This window comes from Balaenoptera physalus (genome assembly GCF_965194825.1).
Source record: "Balaenoptera physalus genome assembly, chromosome: 5".
In the NCBI taxonomy this organism is placed as follows: Eukaryota; Metazoa; Chordata; class Mammalia; order Artiodactyla; family Balaenopteridae; genus Balaenoptera; species Balaenoptera physalus.
Window position 1 is genome coordinate 15,468,546 of NC_138884.1, and position 24,032 is coordinate 15,492,577.

Sequence of the window (24,032 nt, forward strand, 5' to 3'; positions counted from 1 at the left end):
ACAGGAATGAACTAAATGAACTCTCAAATTTCATGCAAACCCTGATTTAGGAAGTGGAAGGAAGTGCTTTCAGAAATAAATCAGAGATTTATTTGGCGTATATTGACTAACTCATCAGGAGAGGAAGGCTATGAGGATACTGCCTCAGATGTATACCTGCACCTGTTGGGTGCACAGACCTCATATGGCTGAAGAGCAGCTGTGGGACCAGTTGCCATCCTGGGCCTCAGGTTCCTCTACATTAAATGGAGGTTGCATTTGATAATTTGAGGTCCTTTTCATGTTTTTATTTTGTATGTTTCAACAGAACTTTGGTCTTTTTTGAGCCTCACTTTTAAACCTTGCTATATACGTTTCTTTGGTTTTCACTCTTTTCCTGACTTCCCTGTTTTGGGGTGTGTGGTGCATGTGCTCACACAGATATTTACGGCATTTTATTATAAGTGGGATCAAAGCCAACCCAATGTTGAGTTCTCAGACTTCATATGTGAACCTCCTGTGAGAACTTAATCTTTACCCTGGTCTCTGTGTGGTAAGTGTTCTCTCAGGCTTTTAAATCGTTTCTGGGAGGTTCCCAGGGAAGTTGAGAGCCACAGAGAAAGCAGACTGTGCGTTAGAAGTTTCCTGCTCAGTTAATTGTTTTTTGTGCTGTATTGGTTTCTTCATGCATGCTCTTGTAAATGATGTAAATGCTGAGGCATTTCCTGCCCACAGAGGTTTAATCCCGGTGATGCCGTGGCAGACATTACCGTTACCCCACATCTCTCTTGGGAGGAGAAAACAGTGACGTGGGAAATCCCTTGAAGGAACTTACAGAGCTTTTCACTTTTCCCTCTGGAGGCTCAAGCAACCCCTCTGGTACTTCAGTGACAGAATGATATATTTTCTTAGGGGGGGAAATAAATCCTGGCTTACGGCCTCTCAGGTATTAACTTTTAAATAGAAAACCTACAATGAAGACAGGGCTGTAACACACATCTCCCAATTGGTGATCATCGAATTGTCCAAGTGCAGAGGACAAGAGGGTACTGAATGTCCTCAGTCTTTCAATGTCATTATTTTTACCACTGCTTCTGGTTTGTATACTTCGTGGTTTTTTAAAAAAGTGACATGGTCAAATCACTGGCCCAAGTCATAGACCAAGCAGTAGTGGCAGAGTCTGCCCTCCCAGTCAGGGTTTCTGCCGCCTTATCTATCTTCTGTTGAAGAATTTTTATGTCAAGGTTCTGTTTCTACGAAACCCCGAGATTTCTCAAGATTTAATCATAGGAGTAATGAGTTCTGTTGCAAATTGCTGTAGAAAACTCTCCTCCCTGGTTAACATCTGACCAGGCGGAGCTCAGTTCAGCAAATCAGTTCCATGGCTGTTTGCAGGATACTTCAGGAAACACAAAGGATGTGCACAGCCCCTTCTTCTGAAGGCTCGTGAGAATATTTCATGTTCTGGGAGTTCATCATCTTAGTCTCTCTAAGAGATAATTCAGTATTCTCTGGTATGTTTCATGTGTAGTTAATTTCAAACATCAGTTGTGAGCCACAAGCAAACCAATGGCCTCCTTCACGTCTTCTGCCTCCTGCCCTTTTTTCATTGTTCTTTAAAGTTCAGTTCATATTTTTAAAAAAGCTTTTTATATTATTAAAGGTATATGATGTCTGCTTCTCCTCTTTCTTGATTACCTTTTTATCTCCCTTCTCCCTCTCTCCCTTTCTCCTCTGTGTACGGGATCGACAACGTCCAGCAGAAGACCACCCACTCGTGCCCAAAGGCTCAGTGAGGTAGAGCCACCTCGCCGGAGCTAAGAGCTCGATTCCCGAGCTGGCCTCTGGCCACAGTGGGCTCTGCCTGTGACTCCATGAAACGCCCCCTTCAGTTGATGGGACGCTGGGAGTGTACATCGTGCTGACACGTGCTGTGGCTTCTTCCTATACGTAACACTTCTTGCAAGAATTCCCGCTATGGATTTATAATTAGAAGCTTAATTAACCTAAAAATATTTAATATAAAGTAAGGTTAAGATAGATACTATATTTTTAAATATCCCCTTTATTTCCTGCCACCAAAATAATAATCTTCTTCCTGCCCTTCTTCCAGCACACGATAGCCAAGAGTGTAGGGCACACCCTGTTCCACCGGACTGTATAGGTGCTCAGATTCCTTCTCCGGTCCCCTCAGGATCCTGGTGGGAGGCCCCACTTAAAGCCTTCTGCACCCACGGGAGCTCTTTGATTCTTTCCCTCAGTTACGCTAATGCCTGCAGTGCAGACGCCGCTGTAGACACCAGTGCTGGACCGAGGGGGGGACACTGCAGGCAGCCGCCTGGGTACGAGCAGTAACTTTTAGCCAATAAAACCAATTAACGTTATCGCCATGTGCAAAGTTCTAAACAGTGTCAGTGACAAAGTGACATCTCCAGTAGCGTGCATTTCTTCTACTGTCTTCTCCTTAGTATGCCCCTCCCTTGCACCTTCAGAGAGAAGAGGAAAATCTTAGTTTTGTATCTTTTTCTTTTCTCTCTCCCTCTCTCCCTCTGTCTCTCTGTCTCTCTGTCTCTCTCTGTCTCTCTCTCTCTCTCTCTCTCTCACACACACACACACACACACACACACACACACACACACACGCACACACACAAAGTATCAAAGCATCTTTGCTTTCCTTCCCGATTTGGAGCCGTTGCCTTAAGATTTCTCACTTACTTGGTGGCCCCAGGTGACAGGAGCCATTCAAAGTGTGCGTCCACGTAGGGGGCCATTTGTCATCAGTGTGGACCTCTTCCTTCACCACACTGGCATTTTTTTTTATCTTGCCACTGTCAGTCAAGTGACGTTGGTCAGAGATAGGAACTTGGTTGTCATGCCTCCTTATGGAGCCCCAGCTGAGGGCACCCTACGTTTTGAGATTCAAATAAAATTAGGCTTTATTGTCCCTATTCCTCCCTAGTGCAGCAGGGAACTCAGTGTCATTCACAGCACATCTGTGGATCCTAAGGAGCTTGTTTCCCTCTTTGTCACGGCAGCCTTGCAGCTCTGATACATGTTGTACCTTTTCTACGTGATGTAGCTGCTGATTCTTTTCTTCCCCAAACACTGTCAGCTCGACTGAACACATCTTTACTGGGGTGTGTTCTAGGGTATTGCATGAAATCTAGTTATTAAAATTCACACTACCAGAATATTTTTCCCTTTTTTTTTTTCCTACAGGACCTTAGTATCTTGTCATAACCTTCTATTTACTCATTTATTTATTTATTTACATCTTTATTGGAGTATAATTGCTTTACAGTGGTGTGTTAGTTTCTGCTGTATAACAAAGTGAATCAGCTATACATATACATATATCCCCATATCTTCTCCCTCTTGCTTCTCCCTCCCACCCTCCCTATCCCACCCCTCTAGGTGGTCACAAAGCACCGAGCTGATCTCCCTGTGCTATGCGGCTGCTTCTCACTAGCTATCTATTTTACATTTGGTAGTGTATATATGTCCATGCCACTCTCTCACTTCGTCCCAGCTTACCCTTCCCCCGCCCCGTGTCCTCAAGTCCATTCTCTATGTCTGAGTCTTTATTCCTGTCCTGCGCCTAGTTCATCAGAACCTTTTTTTTGTTTTGATTCCATATATATGTATTAGCATGCAATATTTGTTTTTCTCTTTCTGACTTACTTCACTCTGTATGACAGACTCTAGGTCCATCCACCTCACTACAAGTAACTCAATTTCGTTTCTTCTTATGGCTGAGTAATATTCCATTGTATATATGTGCCACATCTTCTTTATCCATTCATCTGTCGATGAACACTTAGGTTGCTTCCATGCCCTGGCTATTGTAAATAGTGCTGCAATGAACATTGTGGTACATGACTCTTTTTGATTATGGTTTTCTCAGGGTATATGCCCAGTAGTGGGATTGCTGGGTCATATGGTAGTTCTATTTGTAGTTTTTTAAGGAACCTCCATACTGTTCTCCATAGTGGCTGTATCAATTTACATTCCCAACAACAGTGCAAGAGGGTTTTCTTTTCTCCACACCCTCTTCAGCATTTACTGTTTGTAGATTTTTTGATGATGGCCATTCTGACTGGTGTGAGGTGATACCTCATTGTAGTTTTGATTTGCATTTCTCTAATGATTTGTGATGTTGAGCATTCTTTCATGTGTTTGTTGGCAATCTGTATATCTTCTTTGGAGAAGTGTCTATTTAGGTCTTCTGTCTGTACTTGGATTGGGTTGTTTGTTTTTTTGCTATTGAGCTGCATGAGCTGCTTGTGAAATTTTGGAGATTAATCCTTTGTCAGCTGCTTCATTTGCAAATATTTTCTCCCATTCTGAGGGTTGTCTTTTTGTCTTGTTTATGTTTTCCTTTGCTGTGCAAAAGCTTTTAAGTTTCATTAGGTCCCATTTGTTCATTTTTGTTTTTATTTCCATTTCTCTAGGAGGTGGGTCAAAAAGGATCTTGCTGTGATTTATGTTAGAGAGTGTTTTGCCTATGTTTTCCTCTAAGAGTTTTATAGTGTCTGGCCTTACATTTAGGTCTTTAATCCATTTTGAGTTTATTTTTGTGTATGGTGTTAGGGAGTGTTCTAATTTCATTCTTTTACATGTAGCTGTGCACTTTTCCCAGCACCATTTATTGAAGAGGCTGTCTTTTCTGCATTATATATTCTTGCCTCCTTTATCAAACATAAGGTGACCATATGTGCATGGGTTTATCTCTGGGCTTTCTGTCCTGTTCCTTCAATCTATATTTCTCTTTTAGTGCCAGTACCATACTCTCTTGATTACTGTAGGCTTGTAGTATAGTCTGAAGTCAGGGAGCCTGATTCCTCCAGCTCTGTTTTTCTTTCTCAAGATTGCTTTGGCTATTCAGGGTCTTTTGTGTTTCCATACAAATTGTGAAATTTTTTATTCTAGTTCTGTGAAAAATGCCGTTGGTAGTTTGATACACATTGCACTGAATCTGTAGATTGCTTTGGGTAGTATAGTCTATTTCACAATGTTGATTCTTCCAATCCAAGAACATGGTATATCTCTCCATTTGTTTGTATCATCTTTACTTTCTTTCATCAGTGTCTTACAGTTCTCTGCATACAGATCTTTTGTCTCCTTAGGTAGGTTTATTCCTAGGTATTTTATTCTTTTTGCTGCAATGGTAAATGGGAGTGTTTCCTTAATTTCTCTTTCATTTTTCATCATTAGTGTATAGGAATGCAAGATATTTCTGTGCATTAATTAGGTATCCTGCTACATAACCAGATTCATTGATTAGCTCTAGTAGTTTTCTGGTAGCTTCTTTAGGATTCTCTATGTATAGTATCATGTCATCTGCAAACAGTGACAGCTTCACTTCTTCTTTTCCAATTTGGATTCCTTTTATTTTTTTTCTTCTTTGATTGCTGTGGCTAAAACTTCCAAAACTACGTTGAATAATAGTGGTGAGAGTGGGCAACCTTGTCTTGTTCCTGATCTTAGAGGAAATGCTTTCAGTTTTTCACCATTGAGAATGATGTTTGCAGTGAGTTTGTCATATATGGCCTTTATTATGTTGAGGTAGGTTCCCTCTATGCTCACTTTCTGGAGAGTTTTTATCATAAATGGGTGTTGAATTTTGTCAGAAGCTTTTTCTGCATCTACTGAGATGATCATGTGGTTTTTCTTCTTCAATTTTTTAATATGGTGTATCACATCGATTGATTTGCATATATTGAAGAATTCTTGCATTCCTGGGATAAACCCCACTTGATCATGGTGTATGATCCTTTAAATGTGCTGTTGGATTCTGTTTGCTAGTATTTTGTTGAGGATTTTTGCATCTATATTCATCAGTGATATTGGCCTGTAGTTTTCTTTTTTGTGACATCTTTGGTTTTGCTATCAGGGTGATGGTGGCCTTGTTGAAGGAGTTGGGAAGTGTTCCTCTCTCTGCTATATTTTTGAAGAGTTTGAGAAGGATAGGTGTTAATGCTTCTCTAAATGTTTGATAGAATTTGACTGTGAAGCCATCTGGTCCTGGGCTTTTGTTTGTTGGAAGATTTTTAATCACAGTCTCAATTTCATTTCTTGTGGTTGGTCTGTTTATATTTTCTATTTCTTCCTGGTTCAGTCTTGGAAGGTTGTGCTTTCTTAAGAATTTGTCCATTTCTTCCAGGTTGTCCATTTTATTGGCATATAGTTGCTTGTAGTAATCTCTCATGATCCTTCATATTTCTGCAGTGTCAGTTGTTAATTCTCCTTTTTCATTTCTAATTCTATTTATTTGAGTCTTCCTTTTTTCTTGATGAATCTTGCTAATGGTTTGTCAATTTTGTTTATCTTCTCAAAGAACCAGCTTTTAGTTTTATTGATCTTTGCTATTGGTTCCTTCATGTCTTTTTCATTTATTTCTTCTCTGATCTTTATGAGTTCTTTGCTTCAGCTAACTTTGGGGTTTTTTTGTTCTTTCTCTAATTGCTTTAGGTGTAACGTTAGGTTGTTTATTTGAGATGTTTCTTGTTTCTTGAGGTAGGATTGTATTGCTATAAACTTCCCTCTTAGAACTGCTTTTGCTGCATCCCATGGGTTTTGGGTCATCGTGTTTTCATTGTCATTTGTTTCTAGGTATTTTTTGATTTCCTCTTTGATTTCTTCAGTGATCTCTTGGTTATTAAGTAGTGTTTTGTTTAGTCTCCATGCGTTTGTATTTTTTACAGATTTTTTTCCCGTAATTGATATATCGCATCTCATAGCGTTGTGGTCGGAAAAGATAATTGATACGATTTCAATTTTCTTAAACTTACCAAGACTTGATTTGTGACCCAAGATATGATCTATCCTGGAGAATGTTCCATGAGCACTTGAGAAGAAAGTGTATTCTGTTGTTTTTGGATGGAATGTCCTATAAATATAAATTAAGTCCATCTTGCTTAATGTGTCATTTAAAGCTTGTGTTTCCTTATTTATTTTCAGTTTGGATGATCCGTCCATTGCTGAAAGTGGGGTGTTAAAGTCCCCTACTATGATTGTGTTACTGTCAATTTCCCATTTTATGGCTGTTAGCATTTGCCTTATGTATTAAGGTGCTCCTATGTTGGGTGCATAAATATTTACAATTGTTTTATCATCTTCTTGGATTGATCCCTTGATCATTATGTAGTGTCCTTCTTTGTCTCTTGTAATAGTCTTTGTTTTAAAGTCTGTTTTGTGTGATAGGAGTATTGCTACTTCAGCTTTCTTTTGATTTCCATTTACATGGAGTATCTTTTTCCATCCCCTCACTTACAGTCTGTATGTGTCCCTAGGTCTGAAGTGGGTCTCTTGTAGCCAGCATATATGTGGGTCTCATTTTTGTATCCATTCAGCCAGTCTATGTCTTTTGGTTGGAGCATTCAATCCATTTACATGTAAGGTAATTATCGATATATATGTTCCTATTACCATATTCTTAGTTGTTTTGGGTTTGTTATTGTAGGTCTTTTCCTTCTCTTGTGTTTCCTCCCTAGAGAAGTTCCTTTAGCATTTGTTGTAAAGCCGGTTTGGTGGTGCTGAATTCTCTTAGCTTTTGCTTGTCTGTAAAGGTTTAATTTCTCCATCGAGTCTGAATGAAATCCTTGCTGGGTAGAGTAATCTTGGTTGTAGGTTTTTCCCTTTCATCACTTTAAATATGTCCTGCCACTCCCTTCTGGCTTGCAGAGTTTCTGCTGAAAGATCAGCTTTTAACCTTATGGGGATTCTCTTGTATGTTATTTGTTGTTTTTCCCCTTGTGGCTTTTAATATTTTTTCTTTGTATTTAATTTTTGATAGTTTGATTAATATGTGTCTTGGCATGTTTCTCCTTGGATTTATCCTGTATGGGACTCTCCGCGCTTCCTGGACTTGATTAACTATTTCCTTTCCCATATTAGGGAAGTTTTCAACTATAATCTCTTCAAATATTTTCTCAGTCCCTTTCTTTTTCTCTTCTTCTGGGACCCCTACAATTCGAATGTTGGTGCATTTAATGTTGTCTCAGAAGTCTCTGAGAGTGTCCTCAATTCTTTTCATTCTTTTTTCTTTATTCTGCTTTGCAGTAGTTATTTCCAGTATTTTATCTTCCAGGTCACTTATCTGTTCTTCTCCCTCAGTTATTCTGCTATTGATTCCTTCTAGAGAATTTTTAATTTCATTTTTTGTGTTGTTCATCAATGTTTGTTTGCTCTTTAGTTCTTCTAGGTCCTTGTTAAATGTTTCTTGTATTTTCTCCATTCTATTTCCAACATTTTGGATCATCTTTACTATCATTACTCTGAATTCTTTTTCAGATAGACTGCCAATTTCCTCTTCATTTGTTTGGTCTGGTAGGTTTTTACCTTGCTCCTTCATCTGCTGTGTGTTTCTCTGTCTTCTCATTTTGCTTAACTTACTGTGTTTGGAGTCTCCTTTTCGCAGGCTGCAGGTTCATAGTTCCCATTGTTTTTGGTGTCTGCCCCCAGTGGCTAAGGTTGGTTCGGTGGGTTATGTAGGCTTCCTGGTGGAGGGGAGTAGTGCCTGTGTTCTGGTGGGTGAGGCTGGATCTTGTCTTTCTGGTGGGCAGGACCGCGTCCGGTGGTGTGTTTTGGGGTGTCTGTGACCTTATTATGATTTTAGGCAGCCTCTCTGGTAATGGGTGGGTTTGTGTTCCTGTCTTGCTAGTTGTTTGGCATAGGGTGTCCATCACTGTAGCTTGCTGGTTATTGAGTGGAGCTGCGTCTTAGCACTGATATGGAGATGTCTGGGAGAGCTCTCGCTGTTTGATATCACGTGGAGCTGGGAGGTCTCTGGTCGACCAGTGCCCTCCCGGCCTCCATGGAAAAGGAAGGCAAGGAAGCTGAAGGCAACCTGGCCTTTTCTTCTTCCTCCTTCTGCTTGGCCCTCTCCTTCAGTGACTCCGTACCTAGCCTTAAAGCTCCGCACTGTCTGACTCTACTTCCCGTCTCTTTTTCTTCTTTTACTCTTGCTGCCCGAGTGTTAAATCACTTTAATTTCTCTTTTTGGTCTTGAAGATTAATACAAGTTCCATTTTTCTCTGCCCTTATTTGAGGATGGGTAAGATGATGTGACTGAAGACCTGGGAGAGAAATGCAGTATAATTACTTTCAAGTAGAGAAACCCTCCCGAGGGAAGAGGGGACAGAGCTGTGTGTCTTGGAGGATCTGATACTTTGTAATGTCAGATGGGAATTACTTATAATTAGTATGTTTGTTCTTTAAATCTAGTGCTAAAGGCATGTGCCATTGGGTTAATAGTCACCTGTTACAAAATTAATTTGCTTAACAAAATTCAATTTATCTTCCTTATATACCTGTAATGTCTCATTTTGTAGTCTACAGAGATTTTTACATTTCTCTTTAAATCACCCACAGTAAAGTTTACTATAAAAAGGCCTTTTCCTTCTTTCATTTAAAGTATATTCTTTATCTGCGATGTGCAAGGCACACTGTGAATGGAGACGACGGGGGCTGTGTTCTTTAGGGACATAACAAATGATTATGACAGTTATTCAGAGCTCAGAGGAGTTTACTGTCTTAGGGTGGAAGATGGATATTTATTGAGATACTACAAGGGAGAATATTTATTCAGATTCTTCTAGGGGAAGAGATTTACTCAGATGCTCCCAGGGGAGATGTTTATTCAGATACTAGCGGGGAAACCCCTAGGGTGGGGAGAGGAAGGTTGAGGCGGCCCAGCAGTGCCGAGCACACGTGGCCTGTGTAAGGAACTGGTTTTGGGGCATTTGATGGGCAAGCAACATCCTTGACTATATGTTTTTTCAGTGTTTGAGGGAATGGGAGTTTAGAGAACTATGTATAGTCTGGCCATCACAAATCTTAATTCCGTTATCATCGAATACCAATTACCTCTTAGTTTTCCAATAGATGTCTCCACGTCACGAATTCCATCAGCCCTTCCTGACCTCCCGAATCCAAATAAAACATTAAGGAGCTAAGTGTAAGAATGGAATGGTATTGCCTAAAATCTTTATCACCTGTGGTCAGAGTATGTCTCTGGCTTAAATGCACTCCTCTGGGGCCCATGCTAAGACTGTTCTTCGTTTCCTTTCCCAGGACATGTTCTGGAAGATAATTTAGGCCCCATACCATCTTCTTTCTATCTGCAAACCCCCATGTTCGTTTTTCTGCATAGAACCCAGAATCCTCTATCCAATCCCAGCACTGTCTTTCTCTGATGATTCAAAATTATAAATAACACACACATATAACGTATTAATGAAATATCCACTGTGTGTTCACATGAGAGGTGTCAGTGGGTAGAAGAGGAGAGAAATTGCTTTATAATTGAAGGTGGCGCCTTTGTGGCATCTTTTAAATCTAATGGCTATCATTAAGCCTCTTCTCTGCTCAACGTTCCTTCCTTATTATGTACTATTTAGGTACACAGGTGACATTTTTCTATTGTATCCTGCTGGTAAATACTATGATTCACGTTTTAAACTCTTTCTAGTCTTAGAAAAGAGCCCAGAGCACTAAGACCTATGTTTACAGATGGTAAGGAGTACCAGCTCGTTAGTTTTTATTCATTTAAAAAAATTTCCACTTTAACTTTTATTTTAGGAAAAGAGGCTCCTTCAGAGTTGTTGCTTTTAGAAGATCCCAAGGGGCCTAATGAGTATCCTAGTGACACGTCTGTGTCACTGTGTCACACGTAGTTTTAGCTTAAGGATTTTAGCTGGAAGTGAATTTTAAACGGTCTTAAGAATGAAGCTTTATATTTATAAGTGTTAGTAAATGTAAACAGTGTTGAGATATACAGGGTTTTAGAAGACAGAGATTGAGGCGATAACATCAGGCCCAGAGGTTTTTTCCCAAAAGCCGCTAGTGTTTTTGCTAAGTTTGCGGTTGTCTGTGACACAGCATGATAAATGTGATATCTGATATATGCAACTGTTTTCCACGTTGAGGAAAAAGAACATATAAATGCTTGAGAGTCAGTGGAGTGTGATGAAAAGAAAGAGAAAAACTCTTTGTTGGGAATCAGGAGAGAGAAAAATGTTTATCCAAGATTTTCCACAAACTTCAGTTTAATCATGAGTTTTTGTACAATACCTTTTCTGTCTCAGAGTTTCTTCATCCGTCTAAATGGGGGCTCATTGCTCCTCAGTTCCAGTACTTTCTGTCGAGCTGTGGGGCTTGTTAAACTTGTGGTGTGTGCTCGGTGCTGCCCTGGCAGTGACGTTACACGTATCCTCTCATTTAATGGTCAGCCTCTCGAGTAATCGTGGTTCAGCAGCTTTGCAACATGGGTTCATAGCTCCGGCTCTAGCTCACTGCACCGAGGCCATGGTTCCCATGTGCCAGCCTCTAGATTGGTGTCCTTCCATCAGGAATTTCTTCCCCATCTATGGGGAATAATAATGAATGGATCATGTTGTAAAATTTTCCTAAAGCTAAAGATATTATATTCAATTATTTCCTTTTGTTATTAAAAATACATGTTATTCGGTTTATGAAATAATAGTGATAGTAGAAAGCTGTTTTATAGGTCTCTGCTTATCAAAATAAAACATATGCAAATCTTTGTTGGTCCTCTCCTCCCGTCCCTTTTTACTTGTTTGTAGCTATAAAAGCCTCCCAACACTTGGCTTAAGAAATACTGTCTCAAACCAAATTGGCATGTGCACCTGCCAATTTTAAGAGCAAAGCTACTAAAATATGAAGGGAAGGATGGTATTTTTTAGATATTTAGCAATAATTTAGAGCTTACATTTGATCTAGTGGCAATGCTATCCTATATGTGGCAGCTTCATTCTGATTGAGTGTCATCTACGTTGGGTTTTTACCTGTGAATACTTAACTTTTGGCAAGAAATATTTTTTGAGGAACCCTGAAAGGATATCCTTTCCCACCTTTCACTAAAGCCCTGGGTCAGGACTCACCTTGACTTGTCATTTGTTGGCCCTCTTCAGCGCTGATGAGTGCTTTGCTTTACTTTTTCCTTAGTGATACGAACGAAGTTGACATACCACCCAACACTCGAGTTGGCACCAAACGCTATATGCCTCCAGAAGTGTTGGACGAGAGCTTGAATAGAAATCACTTTCAGTCTTACATCATGGCGGACATGTACAGTTTTGGACTCATCCTTTGGGAGGTTGCTAGGAGATGTGTATCAGGAGGTAAGTGACAGCGATACTGTTGGAGCGTCTACAGAGCCTTTCTTTCTGATCAGAAGTCAGAGTTATCTTGTTTACAGAATCGGGTTTGATTTGATTTTCCCCTTTATTTCTGTTGATGCCGTCACAGTCCTCCCAGGAGACGATATTTAACCTCTTAGAATTACCTCTGACCGCCTCCTTCCCTTCACCTGCTGCTGCTGAGTCTCTTCCGGAGCGTCCTCTTGCCTTTTCAGAGGTCACCCCCTTCTCCCATATGTGCCCTCCAGCAGTTGCTCCAAGTCAGACCCCCTCTCCTGCCCCTTCCAGCTTCTTCCTACCAACCTCCTGGCTCCACCCCCAACATCAGTGACGCTTTCTCTGTGGCTTCCTGTGCACAGATGAAGGGAGACACAGAAATGTAGGGCGGGGCACCCGTTGTGGAACCCCTCTACTTCTTGACTTTCTGTAATACTTCCTCATAAAGCAGTTTGAAAACATCAGTTTGTATCAAAAGGAAGTTAAAGCATAAGAACATCATTATTGTTCACGATAAGTTTTCTACAAACGTACGGATTCCCTAGTAAGACTGAGAAGACATTCTTAAATATTCAGAGGTAATATGTTGCTTGGAGTATTTTGCGTACTGCTGCATCATCTGTTCTTGAGTAGGTGAGGAGCTGAGCTGCAGGCTCTTCAGTAGCCAGTGCCCTGTTTACGCCTCTGCTCATGGTTGCGCTCGTTCAGAAACCTTGACCCTGCTGCCTTTCCCCCTGATGGTACTTCCTCACGTTCTCAAAAACTCGAGCGTGTCCAAGAGTGTGAAAGTGCAGCATGCACTTAACTAGTAGGGGGATTCTTTTTCTTGGACCTGCCATTTATGATTTGTGAAGCTTTGACAGGTTACTAAATTTTTCTTTGTCTCAGTTTTTTTATTGTCAGAAAGAGGGGAATTATTGTATCTACCTCAGATGGTTGTGAGGTTTCAATGATTGTAGAAAGAGTTAAAGCTGCCTGGCGTGTGTAACTAGCACTCAATACATGTTAGCTATTATTTTAAATTTTCATTTTGCTTGGTAGAGATTTATATTTAGATTAATACTTAAATATGAAGGAGAAACAGTAAATCAACAGGCATTCACACTTTTGTAGGAAGATCATCTTCAATGATGTCGTGCCTCCTAATCACTCTGGGAATTCTGTGCCTCTTACGCACATTTTAAAATAGAACACATTCCCTCTAAAGTAAGGGAAGTCTTTAGTCCAAAAGGAAAGTTAATGTATGTAGGAAAATTTTCCTAACCAGATATTCTATAAATCTCCCATCATAATTATGATCTCATGCTTTATTAAGAATAAATGAGCCTATTTTTGAATAATATGCCTACACTTACTTTATTAAGATAGGGTTATAGAAGTTAAAGGAGTAGTAAAGTACAAGATTACTTTTCTAATTACGTTTTCTTAAACATCTAAAGCGAATAGGGCTACAGGAAGCCTATATTTGAAAACCTGAGGAGGACCGGAATAAAGGAGAAATGATTCTCTGCTGAAAAAAAAAGCCAGCCTTATGTAAACAGCAGGATATTAATTGCTTTGCCAGGGCTGTCTTTGCCTGTGGAGGTTCAAGAGGTACTAAAATGTTACCTTATCTCTGTATGAGATTGATGTATATTTGTCAGAGATTGTCAGCTCTACCTCATACCAACTGTATGGCCTTGGGCAAGTTACTTAATCCTTCGAAGCCAACTTTCCTCATCTGTAGAGTGTGTATAATAATGCTATCTCATAAATGTGTTTGTGAGAATTTAATAAGATAAATTATATAACATACCCACCTCCATGCTTGGTAGATAGTAGACTCGCAATAAATGAGTTTCTTTTCTCTTCCAGGGAGGCAAAGCACACAAATTCTATTCTCTAACACTTTCCTTTATGAAGATATTGCAAGTCTGGGGGCTCATCTTTCTAGTCCGGGTACTTTTGGGTGAAGTAGACACCTCCAGCTGTAGGCCTTTCCAACTTTGGAAGCAAAAGAAAGTTTTGAAGTTTCAAACACAAAGGCAGCAGACATGGAAAATTTTGATAACTTAATTGAATGATAAGGAGAAAGGAGTAAGGCCTAGAGTTCAAAGACGGGCTTAGATTAGTTGATAATTTTATGTGGTTGGCTCTATATCTGTTTTCATATATGCACCTACCCCACCATCCATGCATTAGTCCATCCAGATAATGGCACCAACATTAGGCACTGAGGGAAGTTTGAGATAAATTAGATCATCATCCTTGCTCTCAAGATGTTTCCTGCGCCATTGTCTTGAGAATTAGAAAGGGAGGAAGAACGGGAATGAAGTGAGCATCTCCTACCCATTAGACCTTGTGCTTTCACGATCTTATATGGAGATGACACACAGTGGAAGGAAGTAGTAACATAGACAATACATATAATTACGCTCTGTGATCTCAGCAGGGGACAGAATACATGGTGAGTTGGAATGGTCTGAAAAAATTTTTGAACCTTCTGGTCCTTTATGATTATAAATGGGTTTGAGTTTACAAGAAAGGACATAATACAGGCTCCAGATTTTTTTTAGAGTAAACCCTCAGTGAATTTAATGATGGTAGTGTATTATCTTCCGACCTGGTGGTATCTGTCGTGGTCCAAACACGGGTTGGAAAGGAATTTCCAGACACAAGGCAGAATGCAAAGAAGATAGAATTTATTAGAGGGAAAGGTTGCTGCCAGAACAGCGGGCAGACTTCCTAGTAGTCTGGGAGCATCGAGCCCGAACATGTGCTATTGATCAGCTTTTATAGCCAGAAAACAAAGGAATGATCCGAGGTGAAAATTTCGTTTACTGATTGGTTGAGGCACCAATCAGTAGGGTGGGAGTGGGACAGGGCCACATGCCTTTCCTTATTTGGGACAGGTCCCGTTGCCCAGGTGGGAGTTGGCCCAGGTGGGCTCAGGAATTTCGTAACCATCGCAACATGGTGGCGAGGGCGATTAAGAGTCTGGTAGGGGGTGTAACGCTGAAACTTTTTCAGGTAGGGTTGTCCTTTGTCCTTGAAGCACCATTGTCCTTGGAGCACCACAGTATCATCTTGTTCAGATAAAAAGCAATGAAATTTCTATAAAAGATGATTTAGGATAGGGAGGAAGGGTTCTCTGGAAAGATTGTTCAGAGCAGCACTCTCTGAGGACAGAGGCTGCTTATAATTACTCTGAGGAGTGACTCAAATAAGGTCAGAAAGAAGACACAGGTAGCCTGCTTTTTTAAAGGACAAGAGGAAAAAAGGTAGAAATTAGATACTAGGGAAATGAAATGGGATAGAATTTAGCATGATAAGTACCTTTCCTTAAAGATGACATTCTTTTGTATTTCTTAACCCTTCTTTCAACACTACATATTTTTTTTTTCTAATAGTGATATATTTCTTGTAGACAGTTCTGATAGATGCAGGAAATTTAAAGAAGAAAAATCAGATAGTCATTGCACCTAAAAATCATGGTTAATATTTTTAGGTGTGTACAGTTTTCCAAATTTTAAATGTGCAAAAATGCGTTCTTATGATTAAGCAGAAAAAAATGTAAATCTGACATTTTGTTCAAGTAGGATACACTGCCAAATTTATTATGAGGTTCATAAGCACATGCTGCAATAGTAGAAATAGTTACATATTGTGCAGTATGCGTTTGGGGTGTGTCTGGCAAATTCGCAACGAGATTTAATATGGATTTTAAAACGTTTGGCACACAGTACAAGAGCCTTTATAAAATCAGAAGTAAACTTGAGATGCTTGTTTACTTAGCCTTTGGAAGTTAGAAAAAAGGCTTGAAGGCATATAATATGTTTCATTATACTTTCTTTTCATTTTTAAAAATTAGATCATATCATTTGGGCACATTTTTTTCAAGGTTGGTGCTGTTTTTGTTTTTGTTTTTGCTGTTTTTCAACCTGAACTTGTCTTTGGTACCAATAGAACTTTCCTTAGAGAATAGTTTATTTGTTAGACTTTTATTTCCTCTTCACAGAAAATAATAACATTAATGAAACCATATTTTCAGGTATAGTGGAAGAATATCAGCTTCCCTATCATGATCTAGTGCCCAGCGACCCCTCTTATGAGGACATGAGAGAGATCGTGTGTATCAAGAAGCTGCGTCCCTCCTTCCCCAACCGGTGGAGCAGTGACGAGGTGAGGCTGTAGGTCACCGTGTGGATGTGACCAGTGTCGAAACAGACTTTTCTCCTTTTGCCAAAATTCCAACTATTTATCACAGGAATTATTCTTCTTTGCTGTGATGGTAAGGGTGCCTCATGGCAGTAATTTATATGGAGCTAAGTGCAGTGTGTTAAATTATCTGTTCCTTTCTCTTGTTTGATTTTGCCACTTCCAAAATACATTGAATGGGTCAGCATTTAGCCTGCATAATCGATAGCATTATTTCATTTGTTGGTGACGTCCTGACACTTGCGTAAAGGCCATTAAGTAACTGCACGTGTGTTTGTAAAGCGTCATGAACTTTCTCCGTGACAAACTCACGTACGGCATTCTCCCGTTCTGATGAGAGAAAAGTAAGGCATCTGAAGATTCGGTTTTCTATACACAGAAGTGGTACAAGTTGGCCTAGTTGAGATGCCCGACTGTGCCGTGGATCTTCATTAATCAGGACGACGCAATGCTGCGGGGAAAATCCACATTTGGCCTGGCTCTGAGCCCGTCCTGGTGAAACTTAACCAGATCTAACAAGGAGCTGCCCAGAAGGAAGCAGTGAGCCGGCCAGCCTTGCCTTTCCTGCCCCATCTCCTCCTGCTTCACCCCTTCTCCACCTGCCCTCTGAGCCTCTAAACCTGCCCAGGCCTGGAGAGTCTGGCAGCATTCAGAGGGGTGGAACGTTCAGAGAGGAGTTTGAAGCGTCCCCGAAAAAAATGTACCAAGGCCAGTGCAGACAAATGGACAGAACACAGTTTATAAACTAGTTCTTCACTGTTAAATGCATTTAAAAATAACCTTTGGTTCATTGGTTTTGTGGCCAGTTACTGAAATGCTAAATAATACCTATGTTTTCCAGTGAGTTGTGCAGAAAGCTTTATGAAATGCTGGAGTTTATATTATTTTGAAGGTGGTTATGGGCATTGGTATTACTCAAAATCCCTTCACTGAGGATTTCTAATGAAGTGAAATTGTGCTTTTCAACAGGAAGGCCAATAATTGATGTACCACAGGAGAACACAGGAGAAAGTTGTAGTGAGGCTGTGCACAGGTCATGAATCTGGTTAAATGGTACAGTGTGATGCTATTATTGTAGCAGACAGCTGTGATTTAGGAATAACCATGTTTGTTTGAATAGTATGGAATTAGATAAAAGATTTGATCTTACCGAGTGTTAGAAACAATCTGGGCGTGTGCAGTGGAATACAGACTCCTTGGGTATTTTTGTATTTGCTTAATCTGACTTCAAAGGCACTCTTCTACAATCAGCAAAACCACCTGCTTGCTCCTATCACAAGGAAGCCATGAAAATCTGTTTTCATCATTTAAGCTTTGCATGATGAGAGAAGAATTTTTATGGAATTTTATGCCTACATGGTTTTAAGAGTGTCTTTAAAAAATATATTCAAACTTCAGAAACCCAAAACTAAAAGCCAATATCAAGCGCCAACCTTACAGATAATACGTTTCTCTAACTCCAGTTTTCCTTTTCCTTCCCGCAGTGTCTAAGGCAGATGGGGAAACTCATGACAGAATGCTGGGCTCACAATCCTGCTTCAAGGCTGACAGCCCTGCGGGTTAAGAAAACACTTGCCAAAATGTCAGAGTCCCAGGACATTAAACTCTGAATTGAGGGCAAAAAATAAGCATCTCTGGAGAAAGCCAGTAGATACTCTTCTGTTTGTGGGCAGAGCAAAAGATGTTCCAGAAGCATCCACAGTACAAGCCGTGAACATCGTCCTGCTTCCCAGTAAGTCTAGCCTCACCTCTCAGGGAGCAGCTTGGACAAAGAGAAGTTCCCAGAAACACGGATTCATCGTGTCTGTTTGTAGGAGGGAGAAACTGCTTGGGTAACTTGTTCAAGATATGATGCATGTTGCTTTCTAAGAAAGCCCTGTATTTTGGGATTGCCTTTTTTTTTTTTCAAAAGATGCTTTAATTTTGCCAAAATAAAACAAATAATGTAGATGTTTTAAGGATTATACTATTATAGTTTAAATAATAACAGCAAAGTTCTTCCCAGAAACTCTCCTGGAAGGTAAATTAAAATACGTGTTTCCATTGGTAAAATTTTGTTGCACTCTACCAACCAACAGTCGGTGAAGTTGGAGAACAGAATGGAACTCATCTTCAGAGCCCCTGCGCCCCACGCCTCTTCAGACCACTCAGGCCAGGCCTGCACCGGGGCGGCCGCAGCAATGTGAATGCACCCGGGTACAAGCACCACCTGTCTGGGACCACGTTTGGGGATTCCTACAGGTGACCTTTTGCAGCTTTATAGGATATGGAACAAATGAAGGTTTTATATGACTGTTAGAAGTAAATGTTGACACTATTCTTCAGAACCGCTTTGTGTTTCTGATTGTGTTAGGCTTTTTGTTTCATGGTAAAGTCCCTTCTTTTTCATTAAACACAGACAAAGCTTTTTTTTTTTTTTACGTGCAGAGTAAGAACAAACATTAAGCACAAACAAAGCTTTTTTTTTTTTTTACATGCTTTTGATCTCTCAAATGAAGGGATCAATATTCAGTATAAAATTGCCATCAGTTGTGTTGAAGACAAGGCGCTTTAAAATAGAGATACTTTGCTCTTGTGCTGTAAGCAGATCGTGTCAGAAAGGTAGAGGATGAAGGTACAGGTGCACATTGTTTCTTCTGTACGTGGAAGAGCCCTTCACAGAAGCGCAAGGGGAAATGTATGCGCAACTTATTACGTACAGACAAAGGTGGTTTCTTTTTGTTATTATCTGTCTTTTTGGTGTCTGAGTTAAGGGAAGGAGAGGAAACGTATGTTAGGTTAACTTAACTAATTTTAATTTTAAAATAGATAAATATAACCTCCAAATAGGACAGCAGAGGAATGCTAGTGGAGGCCACAGAATATTATGGCTGCTGTGATTTATTATTCTAGAATAGATATGGATCGAATATGTATATCTTAATATCTTATGTGATAGCTTCACATCTTAGGAATGCTGACTCAGTTTATTTTATTCTCATAACATTCAATACACTTTTTAACTTATTATTTTTTCTTCTCTCTGGCACTTGTGCAAAACATCTTTTCACCTATTCAATTATGTGGGGTTTTAACTTTTGAGCAACATGAATCAAATCATTGACAGGGCCAGTATTCCTTAGCAACAGGAACCTAATAAAGGTTAAAATTGTACACATCCCTCTCAACTTTATTCATTTACTTCCTGACTGTGGTTTTCTTTTGCTTCTTAGAAATTCTGTAGTGTTTAGTAAAGAACTGGAAAGTACCCCCTGCCCAGCCCTTAAAAAAAAAAAAAAAAGATGTTCCTTCCAGAATACCCCAGGGGGCAGTGTTTTATAACACATTTTCATTTCACCGCTTGGTGGCTGAAGGATGGAGGGTTTTGAAAATGTGACAGCTGCATTAAAAATGAGAAAGCATTTTCCTCAATTCTGAAGTGGGCTTGCACTGGTGACTTGTTCCTCCAGAAAAGCATCCTAGAGCAGAGACCGGCTGTGAGCTGTGCTTACGGTTTGGGAGAAGCATAGGGAGAAACAGTGTTCTGTATCCAGCATTCACTCCCCAGTGCTTCATAACCACGTCTCCTTTGTAACAAAGAAAGAATATTTCCTTAATCCTTGAATATGAAAAAGGTTTCTGCTTTTTCAAAGATTAAAAACAGTTGGTTCCAAATATAATCAGAATGCTGCTTTTATTGATATTAAGATAACCTCAGTAGCAGTGTAAAGGTTCCTTTCTCTTGCGTCAAATCGTATTCTTTGTGATAGCTTAGGAGTATGTGGCTAGAGCTAAGTGTGATAGTCATCTGAGCCTAGGAGAAAAACTTCAGTGCCTCTAATCAGATTGTCTATGAAACAAATAAGTAAACATTTATGTCAGTTAAGTGGGGACATGTTCGTGTTTCTTGATTTTCCCTAAATTTAAGCGATGCTGGGATTATCTCTTAGGTAAAAATGTATTTTCTTTTAGGTAAGTTCTTATACATGGATAACTTCAAATCAGAATATATTGTGGAGAGGTGATGATTTCAAAGTAAACTAGATTTCTAGGGAGGTGTTGGTTCCTGTAAAGAATGGGAAGAAATTAAAATAGTATCCAAATTTCTTCTATATTATTTGTTTGGTTACTTTGGAAAAATGAGTAGCTTACTTTCTAATCCCCAACCCGATTTACTCACTATGAACATTTAAAAATTATTCCAGAGATACTTAAAAAGACCCATTTAGTTACTATAGTCTTTCAGTGAAACAAGAATTTATTTATGAATAGAGTTTTCTTTGTATCTTACCAAAATCCACCTTGCTTAGGGAATATTAAATTGTTCTTAAAGAGACTACCTACTCACTTCCAAATAATTCATTTTGATTTTTAAATTTCTGGTAGCTCAGAAGTGAATTTTATTTTTTTGTTTTGTCTTTCAACAGAAGAGTGGGAACCTGGAAATAATGTAGTTGATGCTTACTTTTAGGACTATTTCAAAGCCTAAAATTTTCTTCTAATCTTTTCCCTGCAAAGGAATCCTAAAATACTACTTGTTGGCTAATATAAGTTTTGTATGCTAAGATGTTTGGGTTTATAGTTTATGTATGTTTGTATATATTATATAAATATATATTGTATGTATAAATATTATGTTCAGTTTGGAGTCTGGCACAACTCCATTATGTGGATTAGAGCGTAAAATATTATAGAGGATAAAGTACTAAATGAAACGTAATATTTATTTATAAAAGGTGTAGATTGTTAAATCACAGGCGGCCATGCTATGAACATTGTGTGTGAGGAGACCGGCCTTTGACCTCCTGGAAAGCACAGCTCAGAAGTCACTAGCGACCATTCTTTTTATTCTCAAAACAAAGCTTCTCAGAAAGCACGCTAAGATTTTATTTACAGGGAATTCTGTGACACATTTCAATTGCTGTGTGATCAGGTAGAGCAAGTCCTGAGTAATGACTGACTTTCACGTTTCTGCAGTCATGCCTATTCATTAGAAGTTAGTGTTTTATGTTGTTGGTCTGTTCTGGTTCTTCTTTGTAGGTGAAAGGCACTGAAAGAAGTACAGTTTCTTAAAACTTGAATAATTCTGTAGTTATATCTCCTTAGAAAACTTAGTCACATAGCCGTGGAAACGAAAGAAGGCATCAGAAGTGACTTAATTTAGCGGTTATCATTCCTTTTGTAAAACAAAACAAAAAAACAATGCCATATTTTTTGGAGAAAAGTTAGAATATATAAGGGATTTTGTTGTCTGTTTCAAAAGAAGACTCATTTGTGTTCTTTTGGGGAACCAGTGCCTTATTGAATTTGTATATACTGTAATTATTCAGGACTAGGGAACAAACAATTGTATTTGTTACAAATTGTATATGGCTTTGTTTTAACATTCCCCCGGAATAAAATGGTTTCATTCTGCTCTTGGAAAGAACATGTCTGTTATCTTATAGTTGTGCCTTTTTTCCTCTTTAAAAATTTCACATTGTAGCAGGCGGGAAAGGCAGCCATGGAGAGCGTTGCAGGTAAGTGTGTACATCTGGTGGCAGGAGAGCAAGACGAGTGGTCTGATGTCTCCTGTTTTCTCTATAATTAGGAGGCACGGTCATCTGTTGAGAGTGAGAGGAAAGGTAGAAAAGTTGGTGACAAGGTCTAAAATTGCATCGTAGGATATCACAGCCGGATGGCTACAGGCAACGCCGAGGGCCCTGTTAAGGTGAATGATGGTAGCTGGCTTAGTGGCCAAGGTGTGGCCCCTGGACCACCATACGGCCCGCACGTGAACCCGGGCTCCCTCGTTCTCTCCGCTCTGTGACGGTAGGCGTGTTGTGCCCTCTCGAAGACTCGGTTTCTTCCCCTTGAAGGTGGGAATAATATTAATCTCTACTGCATGGAGTGGTTCTGAAGATGAAATGAAATAATCCATGCACCAAGCATGAGGTAAGCATTCAGCTAACACTCAATTGCTAAATATTAGCTATTATTACAAATTCCTTGTGCCACTCTTCTCTGTAATTTGATGATTTTATTTTTCTATCAGCAACCCAATGTAGGCATGGAGACTGCGGCCACTGGATTCGTTCAGGGTTATCAGGCATATGCAGCAATGAGCCATGGAAAATCAGAATTATCATCATCAAGGGGATGGCTGATGTGGTCCAGAGGAAGGAGGGGATTAAAGAGGAGGCAGCTGATAGGCCCAAAGAAACAAGGTCAGAGGACAGGGAACCATGCTGGGGTCGAGGTGGCGCGATAGCGGTTACTGAGAAAGGGTCTGTGTTCAGAATCAAGGTTTCAAAGAGGGAGTAGCAAGATCAAGGACAGGCTGAAGGTGTGACCACAGGGGTGGGCAGATTTATTAGTGGAGAAGATTATTGGTGACGAAAGAGGAGCCCAAAAGCCAGGGTTCCTGGATTTGGAAGCCTCCCAGGATGGTGGCAGTCTAATGACGTGAAGATTGTGAGGCAGGGCTCTCCAGGGCTGCAGGGGAACGGGGGGCAGTCAGTGAGGGGCAGAGAGTGGGGACAGAGGCTGGCGGGGCCTGATGGCCTGACCTACGAAGGAGTGGGGTTCCATGCAAGGGCAGCAGCCTGGAAGGAGCACAGCCGTAGGAGAGAGACTCCATCCTTCTTCCCACCTGTGAGGTACGTGGGGCGTGGAACAACCCGGTTGTTGCTCTGGTTTCTGAGTCAGCGTCCCCTGGAGGGGAGAAACCCCTCTGCAGAGGGAGAGGGAACTTGCTAGGTTGTTTGTCCATGGACTGGGAATCCTGGAGGGCAGAGAGCAAAGTCTGGTTTTGAGGGCATCCGTTGGCGACTGGATTAGGAGAGAGGAAATCCAGAGCTGTTCGGGCGCAGAGACTGCAGGCGGGCTCGCATCTCAGTTACCAGGGACTCCAGAGTTTTTGCGTGATTGGCTGTGTTTAGCCAGCTGCACTTACGCCGAGAGAATTCATCCCAGCCTTGGGATTCAGATCGATTTAACTCCCATCCCATGGTTTTCACCATCTCAGTGCTGTGGAAGAACACAGTCTGAGCCCAATCTTCTCCCCTGTAAATTGGGACAAAATTCCCACCTCACAGAGCTCTTAGGGGGAACCAGCGAGGTGAACGTGTGAGGAATGTGATGGCCCCGCACCAGCTACACAGCAGGTAGGTGCTCATAAATACTGCTTTTCCTCGCTGACGTTAGTTTTACGGGATGCAAAGATGGCAACGTTTAAAACAAGCCAGAGTGTGCAGTGGTGGGAGTGGGGGGACACCTCTCCCGCCCTCCCTGCACCCCACTTCTCTAGGCTGTGGGCTTTCCCGGGACTCGAAGGCAGAGAGAGAGTGAATCCCAGCTGAGGCGAACAGCGTCTTCTTTTGCTCTGCTCACTTTTAAGTTGCAAGCCTGGTTGTTCCTTCTTGTCACAGCAGCAAAGTACAGGTGACCTGCTCTCAGAAGGACTTCTCTTCCTGCAGACTAATCCCCCCCCAGGTGCTGGTTGTAACCGGCTACAGGGAGCTCTGGGGCTGATGGGGGTTCTTTGCCCTGGCCGCCCTCCTGAACTCTCCAGTGACTCTAACCCCGAGAGGGGGCTCGGGCAGCCTCCCACTCCCGACGTGACTTGGAAAGCGTGCGCGTGCTTTCTTGAGTGCGGTTTTCCCAACAGGAATGCCGGCCACCAAAGCTCCAAAGCGAGGCTCGAGGGACGGTGGTGGGCTGAGTCTGTGCTGCCAC

At 40.7% G+C, this 24,032-nt stretch overlaps 1 protein-coding gene and 1 long non-coding RNA gene across 13 annotated transcripts in view; one reads left to right on the plus strand and one right to left on the minus strand.

Annotated features, from left to right (window-relative positions):
- Positions 1 to 23,748, plus strand: part of BMPR1B (bone morphogenetic protein receptor type 1B) — a 413,799-nt gene extending 390,051 nt beyond the window's left edge. For 10 of the 12 annotated variants that reach the window (XM_082461771.1, XM_082461773.1, XM_082461775.1 and 7 more), the window contains 3 exons: positions 11,950 to 12,125; positions 16,171 to 16,301; positions 17,822 to 23,748. In XM_082461771.1, the coding sequence (XP_082317897.1) occupies positions 11,950 to 12,125; positions 16,171 to 16,301; positions 17,822 to 17,947 (433 nt within the window). In that variant the 3' untranslated portion in view covers positions 17,948 to 23,748. The remainder of the gene's footprint in view (positions 1 to 11,949; positions 12,126 to 16,170; positions 16,302 to 17,821) is intronic. The other 2 variants (XM_082461768.1, XM_082461770.1) reach the window with 2 other exon arrangements.
- Positions 1 to 24,032, minus strand: part of LOC309660829 — a 1,143,314-nt gene that overhangs the window by 185,379 nt on the left and 933,903 nt on the right. The window lies entirely within an intron of this gene.